At 38.3% G+C, this 8,784-nt stretch overlaps 1 protein-coding gene across 1 annotated transcript in view; it reads right to left on the bottom strand.

Annotated features, from left to right (window-relative positions):
- LOC125668193 (uncharacterized) overlaps nt 1-8,784 on the bottom strand; it is a 70,165-nt gene that overhangs the window by 43,894 nt on the left and 17,487 nt on the right. The window contains exons 8-9 of the mRNA XM_056163664.1: nt 4,443-8,736; nt 1,256-4,337 (exon numbers count right to left, since the gene is read on the bottom strand). Of these exons, the coding sequence (XP_056019639.1) occupies nt 1,256-4,337; nt 4,443-8,736 (7,376 nt within the window). The remainder of the gene's footprint in view (nt 1-1,255; nt 4,338-4,442; nt 8,737-8,784) is intronic.

The following is an 8,784-nucleotide window of genomic DNA, read 5'->3' as shown; positions in this document are numbered from 1 at the left end:
ATCTAATTTTCTTTATAGGAATTGTAAGATTGATCACAGTTCATTTTCTTCACTTTTTCATGAAATAAGAACTTTGTGATAAATGTACAAGATGCAACATATGTAAATATATATAATATTTGAAACACAGAAATCAAGAATTACATAATAAACAAAATACTAGTACATCTAAATTTTGAAGCTTGATTGTGAAAACACTCTTCTCCCAATCTTGATTTAGATTGATGAGAATTTTTAATCATGATAATTACAGAAATTCACAAATCAAGACCTTATCAAAAGGAAGTCTCTCCTGCAATATGAAAGAGAATGTGATGTGAGCATTAACCACCTTTTCCTTATTACAGTAAGACTGGTACTTGGTATAGCTTTGAAATCACACCTGGATATCTTGTCTACATCCGTTTTAAATTCACGGATTTTACTTCAATTCTCTATATTAAGTATTTCACGGTTTAAAGGGAATATAATGAAAGCAAGATGGTTTAGAGAAATCTTGTCTTACTTTGTATAACAAGCTGAAAACATCACAAACCCAACATTCCTTTAATTCATCTGTGTTGTACTCGTCCTTCATGACCGAAAATTATAACAATGTAGTCTTAACACGGTATCGCGGCGTGTGTGTGTGTGTGTGTGTGTTGTATACACTGATATTCAGTCCTTTACTGTTTTAACATCATGTTGAATATTAATAAGCATAAACATTTGTGACAAGAAAAGTTGCTCCCAAAACATCAGAGTATCTTGTGTCCGGGCTCACTACAAAATCTGAACAAGAATTTTTCACTCGCATAGAATTGTTACCAGCTTTATATTAAGTACAAAATTGTGAGCTATGTCTGGCTCTTGCAGCCGTAACAGTGAGGGTTCTTTAACGTGTCAATGCCTGCTACGACACGTGACCTCCGTGTTTTGGGTCTTTCAGATTTAATGTAGAAAAACTGGGTTCTGTGTCACAGTAGGCATTGGAGTGGCAAATAATCCTCATTGCTAAGACTATAAGCGCCACGCAGGACATTTGTGGCACTTCACCGACAGTTGGTGGCGTCTCAACACGAGTGAAGAATTCTCAACTGAGACATAACACAATATAAATACAAAGTCATCATATCCATCGCTGATCTGTCCAGTACTCCGCGCATCATTGTAACTAATTCAAAGAACATCATGTCTATTATCAATAAAAGGCTATGCACGAATGTAGTGTTTTTGCAAGTCTACGATTCAAGGCAATTCACCCGGAGTTCACGGCTAGCGTCCATCTTCCCGTAGCGAGTGATTATGTTTAAATTCTGGTTGCAACACAGGCATTGTGCACTCATTGTGAAGTGGCGCTTTGAGTCGTTTATCAGCAGAGAGTACACAGAATACGGTACTGGCGAATTAAACCACCCCCTCCTACCAGGACTTGTGCTTTGCAATGTAAATGGCAATGTTGGCTCTGAACTTGGAAAGCGCTTCTTTTGGTAGTAAAAATTGAACCTGATTTTCCGGTTTTGAAAAACAGTTTCGTGTTTTCCCTCATTTCCATTAATTTCATGTGGATCCTTACTCATAATGATTTTTGTTTTGTGTTCAATAAGAAATTCAAGAGATTCATTTTTCTTCACAGTTATCTCATTAATAGTGTCCTGTGGATATTGATGTCGTAAAATTGCGGTTGAACGAGAATCAAATATAAAAGTTTTGCAATTTTCGGGTCTTGCATATTTGTGGTGAACCAAAACACATTGTGTGTTGTAGATTTTGCTTTTATCACCAGCCACAGGTAACGTTAAAACCAAATGCTCGCCTCTCTGATCCACAGCGGACACTTCTAGAGCCTCGGAACATCCTTGTAATGTGACTTTATAATCATCTGAATTTGTTAAGTTGAGATGACCTGAGGCATCATCTGTCTCTTTGTTATAATCATTAATTGTCATGGTAACCTCTAGTGTGCTGCTCCCTTTGTTAAATATCGGTGGATCATTAACACTCAGGTCTGGAACGACCATTGGAGTCTTTAAACCTTGAAATCCGAACTCCTCCTGGAGCTGAATAGTGAGGTCTGTAGGGGTTACAGTCTTCTTTGAGACGTTGTATAGCAAAGTTCTGCTTCTTAGCACGAATCCCGTCTTTCTTTTGGAGCTGACAAAATAAACCTCGTCGATCTCATCTGGGACAATCGTCACAAAACTTTTAATGCTGGAAATGACTGCGGATAATGCCAATTTTATGTCACCTAGACAAAGCATAACGTCGGTAAAACTAGGAAGAATGATGGACTTTGACGTCTGTTTTCGTACCTTCTCTGGACTGTTGTTAGAGTTTTCTTTTCTGTCTCTGCACCCCAAGAGTGATTTGATTTTGATTTCAGCAAGTTGAATACTTGCATCACACAGAAGGTCTGCAAATGTTGTTACTTTCTCACTTCGCTTGAAAATGATTTCAAGAATATTGCCCTTCAAAATTCGTATTGCTGGACTACGATTCTTGTCGGGGCTTATTATTCTTTCGATGCCTTCATTATCATCATCTGAGTGGAGTTTTTCTTGCATTGCAATCCGTAAACCTGATACACCGGAAAATAGTGAATGCATTTCCAAGACCACTCTCTGTGTAATTATGCATTCTGGTGCGGTCGGAAAAATCTCTAGGAATGAATCGACCACTGTATTGAGACAAACAGCAAAATTTTGTTTATGCACTAGGCTATTTTTAAAGACAAAGCTCGCCCATTCAATCTCTACATTTCTAATATTCAACAGCTTCCTGATACGCTCTTTTGCCTGGTAGTGTAACTCAAAAGTTTCACCCATGGGATAGTCATAATTTCTTAAGTTATCTACCACTTTTGTGTGAAGAATATGGCAGTATCCCCTCTCTAGAGCATGAGCAGTATCTTGTGATATTACGGCACGCAGTGGTAAGTTTGCAATGCTCTTCTTGAAAAAGTTGGCATCAGAAAATGTGAAAACGTGTCCTTGAATTGAAACGGCTTCGGTGCTGAGATCAGATTGATTATGTTCTGTGATAGTTTCATGTTTCCACTTCTCAAACTGCGTCTTGGCATCTGATTCAGATACAATTTCAAAATTTTCTTTTGTGATGATTGGTAATATGTTGTACTTTGGAGATTCAAAACTGGATAACAAGTTTTTCTTTGCAAGTTGCTTGGTTAATACAAGCAATTCTGAATTGGATTTACGCTGGCTCATCCTAATCCAAACTCCACAAGCACCTTTTTCTACATGATTTTGCTTTATGGCTGGATATTTTTGCAAAAGAAGAAGGTCTTCTACGATTTGGATATATACATTTCCGTACTCTTGATAGGAAGTTGTCATAGAGAGTTTGAATACATCATGAGGATGACGCATTTCACGCCTAAATTTCGAAAAACATGCTAACATTAAACGCTTTTCATCCGCTTGAAAAGTTATGGCTATTCCAACTTTGTCCTGGACTTCATTTTGAACCTCGATTGCCTTTTGATTCAACTCTTGGCTGTAACTCGCAGGCCATTCCATTATGAGTTGCCTATCCTCTGCATCGGCTAATCTGGAAAACGAGTTGCTTCTCTCCACAATCCATTCTTTACTATTTGTCTCATTGCAGCAGATGTGGATTATCGTTGTATCATCTTGGAAAGTCACTCCCGTGTGTTGCAATGATATAGTGCTTTTCAGAAGCACCTTTTTTGAAATGTTTTTCAGCCATAACATAGCACTGCAATCATAAGCTATAGCTACAAACTCTCTTCCGGCGTCCCTACACATCAATGTTCTTAAAATGGACAAATCTGTTATTCCAAAGGATTGCAAATCGACTTCAAAAGAAATAGATTGTAGAGGGCGATTTTTCCTGTCATTGTGATTGTTCTCCAAAGAAGCATTGATATTGGAGATACAATACACTGAATGACACGTTGATGCACAGATGGAGCGATAAATGGTGAGGTACTGCCACAACGGAAATTCTGATCTGTCATAGTAAAGGCGAGATTGAGTGATAGTAAATTTCCAGACTACTTCACTGAGAATATGCCGGTGTCCACTGCTGTATGAAGCCTGCTGCGATGTCACTTTGTCATCAAATGAGACTGTGATTCCTGTAAGGTTCATTACATCGCGAAGCGCATACTCCGCAGTTTCCTTATCAAACATCGATTCGATATCGTCTTTCATATCTTTGCATTCTTTGAGAACATCATCCAATCCCCCTAGCTTGTTTCCGTAAATTTCACCGTTTAAAGATTTCATTATCACTTCTGTATTGTATGTTCTTTTTCGCAGTTCAATTGCATTCCAGTCAATCTTGATCTTTAAATTAAGCCCAAATTCTTTTTGGATCTGAAAAGTGAAACAAGATGGAGAATAAAAAGAAATGAATGTACGGTGTTTTAGAATTACGGTTGAAATGATCATTATACAAGTATGTTTCATATTCATACTTACGAAATTTTCGAAGAATGGAATAACATTCTCATCCACATCAGCTTTAAGCCGAATTTCCTCTGGACGTTGACAAAAACTTCTATCATGTCTGACGGAGGAGACCCCTTTGTCAACAAATACGCGGATCTGATTTAAAAGGGCTCCATTGCTGTCAATTGTGACTTTTGGATGATCAGTTGTTCCATGCGCGAGACATGCAACTTTAATTGACTTAGCAGAAATAAATTTTGAGTCCTGGCAGTTCTTGATATCTTGGATGTGACTAAGAACCAAGCTGGATGTTAAAAAACATTGAATCCAAATATCGGTAAAGTCCATGAAATGAGGAAGTTTTCGGAAACTGTCCAAATCTGTTGTGTATTTCAGTTCGGAGTAGTCTGATGGAATGATACTCTCTTTCTCGCTCTTTGCCTCTATATTCTGCCTAATAGATTCTGGCAATGTCATTGACTCGATTAACCATAAATCAGGCTTCAGTATTCTTGGTTCGTGCCTGTCTGGTGACGATTCAAAGTGCGGCCAACACTTCCCTCCGATGTGGTCAAGTTCCGAAATCCATCTTTGTTTTTGAGGTAAAGTAGAATAGATTTCCTTAAAAGTAGAAAAATCGTCATCCTGAAAGTTCAATTTTTCCTTTAAATGTACAAGAAGATTCAATCTGGAAAGACCAATGACAACCTCAAAAATAGAGATACCATGAGTTCTCTTCAATCGATCATTCAACCCACTGGCATGGTCTAACAATTCAACAAAAACTGCCTCGTTTTTGGCGACTATCGAAATTTCCAATATATTCTCAAGAATATATTTACTTTGAAATTCATCCAAAGTTTTTTCCACTCCTTCCACTGAAATCATTTTTTGTATTCCTTCCCCTCTGGACATAATGTTTACCAAAGAACTGTATGTTGCAGTATATCCACATGCTATCATGATAGAAGTAATCAATGGACTATCTGTCCTGTATTTTCCCAACTTCCAGAAGTATTCCTTCAACAGAAGAGGAGGAAAAGCGTTCTTAACTGACCTCATCGGCTGCGTTTCCTTTCCTAGAGGAGCTCTAGAGTAGATTTTTGACCAACCAATGCATCTGTTTAGCAAACAATTGAGGCAAGTCATATCGGGGTCATCGTCTTTGTGTCCCATATGCGAGTCTATTAATGGATCGAGCAGGGTCTCCGTCTTGAGGAGGACATAATAATCTTGAAGGCCAAGAGCACACAGATACATAACTGGAGTATAACCACATATGTCTTTTTCATCACAAAGTCTTCCTAGTGTCTTTGACGCAACCAGTTCAATCATATTTGGATCTCCTGTGTGGATAGCAAGATGGAGGATATTTTCAGCTGATTTCTTCGATTTCCAGCTTAGTCCATCATCGTACATAAACACATATTCAGCTATAGCATATTGAGAAGAGCCGACAGCTACAGCCAAGGGAGACAAACCTTTAAACTGAATTTTAAGTACTTGACGGAGATTTTCCTCCTCCCCAGCAAAGTATCCCATTATATTATGGAATGTTTTGATACAACCATATCTGATTGCATCGTGGAGAAAAATGCCGTTGTTAGCTGGGTTCTCCAGAAGCATTTTCGGTATGTGTTTGGAACAAGATACAAGGGCTGCTGCGGCATTGTCATCACCTTTTCTATATAGAGTGAGTAAATCTAATGTACGCGATTTAGGAAGAACAGGTCTTAAGATAACCTCAGATCTCTCCACGTCATCTGTATTTATCTGGTCGAAAAGAAATCGAAACCATCCATATGTTTCCACACTATCAATGCTTTCTTTTGAATGCATCAGTTTTGTTTTCATAAAAAGGTTAACGACTTCGATGTTTCCAAAGACCACGGCGTAGTCTATTGGTCTCATGCCGTCGGAGTCGCTTAAATCAAGACCATGGGATCTCTTTTCCAAAACTTGATGAGCAACGTTTTTCATGTTGTATATTCCGCAGTAATGTAGAATATGTTTATTTGTTTTGTCCACGCAAAAAACGTCCACGTTACTGATGACTCCCAGTACTTGTCCACAGAAATCTTCTTGACCTCTACGCGCTGCTTCTATGAAAAACCTTTCCCAAACCTGCTTTGAAGGTTGCCCAGTGTTCGTAAAGAGATCTATGAAATATTTCATGATTTGCCAATTCCCATTTGCAGCAGCTAACTCAAAGTAGGATTCAGGTTTTGCATTTTTCATGAATTCACGATCATATTTGCAAAATTTGATGACAGCATCTACCGTTTCAGGTCGTTTGCTTCGGATGGCGTACTCTATCACGTCAAATCTTTTCACGTGAATTTTATCCATAAGGTCAACAAACATAGGACTCTCTGTGTCAAATTTGATGGGGACACTTTTCCGAAAGAGGTACTTAACAATACCAGTTTGACCATAGAAGGCACCATTGCAAAGAAGTGCTGCAAAACTTGCTTGAACTGCTTCTGGAAGTTTTGATATTGATATGTTGTCAACAATAGACTTTACAAAGTCTAGCTGACCACTTCTCACTGCATGTGCGAGAGACATCTGCCAACAAACTTTCAACTCTCTTTCTTTCGGAATTTGCTGAGTTGCTACAAGTTTTAACACAGTCCAAAGATTTTTATCACTGGCATAAAGAACTGTTGTTTCTTGTAGTCCCATATCAAATTGATTGACCAGCGCACCAATATCATCACTTATATCTTGCTGAAAAAGCAGAACTCTGTCGCTTCTTCCGTAATCCTTGGGTAACGAGATGACAATGCAATCCAAAACATTCAGGCCCCAAAGTAATTGTCTTTTCATAAGGTGGAACACAGTCTTGTTGATCTTGGATGCACTAATCAAAGACGAAATTACCCATGGTTGATTCATGGATAAAAGCAGTAATATATCCTTCTCATCTATTTTAGTGTTTGCATCAACTGATTTAAGAAAGTTTGTCAGATTTTTCTCGTTTAATTTGACATCCGATCTCTGTGGGTTATTCTCAAGCGTTGCAAAACTTTGTCTTTCCATCAATTTGTTGTATAATCTGTGGTAAATATACTGCAATGTTGATTCCATTTGATCGATCAACGTTTGTTCCACTCCTTGTTCGGTTAAAGATTCATGTAGATTTGCCAAATGCTCCTCAAATTTATGTTCATTCAACTTGTAACTGAATCCATGGAATATCGGAACAACCTTTTTCCGAGGGACTGATCTATTATCAGATTTTACTGTGTTGTTAAAAACAAAGCTTAACATGCTCGAGAGGAAGTGATGTACATTCTTTTGAATATCTTCGGTTCTCAGGGTCTGCCAAACAATGGAATGAAAAGTTTCTCCTTTGGAGAGATGAATATCATTTTCTCGATAGGTATCAGAAATTTGGGCGTGACCGCCCAAAATTCCGAACATGTAGCCAGCCTCTACATAATGACCTCCGAACTTCAATTTTTCTTCTGATATGCTTATGATAGCTTCAAAAAGTTTTATATCTCCGGTTCTTGAAGCAAAGTGCATCAAAGAGTATCCCAACTGCTTAGACAAATAAGCCTTTTTGAGGAGATATTCAACTCTCTTTTGATCTTTGTGTCGCAATATGGACGGGGAATACTTTGGACGAAATGTCACCTTCGTGTTTGACACTTCCACTGCCGATGTTTTGATTTGATATTTTTCTTTAGATGAGATATCGTTTCCTTGTAGACAGTTGGTGACACTGACATCTTGGTCTCTCGACAATTTAACCTTTCTTTTTGTGCTCATCTTGATGCCTTTGAAGGAAGTATGAGTATTGGAATGCTCACATTCATGAAAACACACATCAATCATCTCTACAGGTTTGGATTTTTTGGTAAAACATCCCGGTATTGCGCGTTGTAAAATAGGACTAGCTCCATTTAGGAGGTATAATTCTGCAGTTTTCCATTGCTTGAATGCTAAGGCATACCATAGGGGAGATGCACCTGCCAAATCCACCTCATTCAGAGGAAAATCAGGTAAATATTCCCTGTGCACGGCTTGAATAAGTTGCCGCGCAATGTTTTCCCATCCAAACATTGCGACGAAGTGAAAAACGTTTCTGCCATGTTTGTCTGCCTCAGTAACAACTTTTTCCCATCGCTCTTGATTTATGACCCTGTAGCATGTCTTTGTTAGAGTTTCCATGAGATTCTTTCGTCGACTGATTGTAGTGTGCAATATCAGTTGCCCAAGAACCTTTATTTCCAGTTTACTCACTTGAATTGCCATCGCATTAAACACATGAGCAATAGTTCCTTCTTTACACTTCTGCATCTGTGCAGCCACGTTCCTAAAATATTGAGGATTGATTTTCCTTTTAATCAAGTATCAAAAGATA

This window comes from Ostrea edulis, chromosome 4, assembly GCF_947568905.1.
Source record: "Ostrea edulis chromosome 4, xbOstEdul1.1, whole genome shotgun sequence".
In the NCBI taxonomy this organism is placed as follows: domain Eukaryota; kingdom Metazoa; phylum Mollusca; class Bivalvia; order Ostreida; family Ostreidae; genus Ostrea; species Ostrea edulis.
This window is presented reverse-complemented; position numbering and strand designations above follow the sequence as displayed.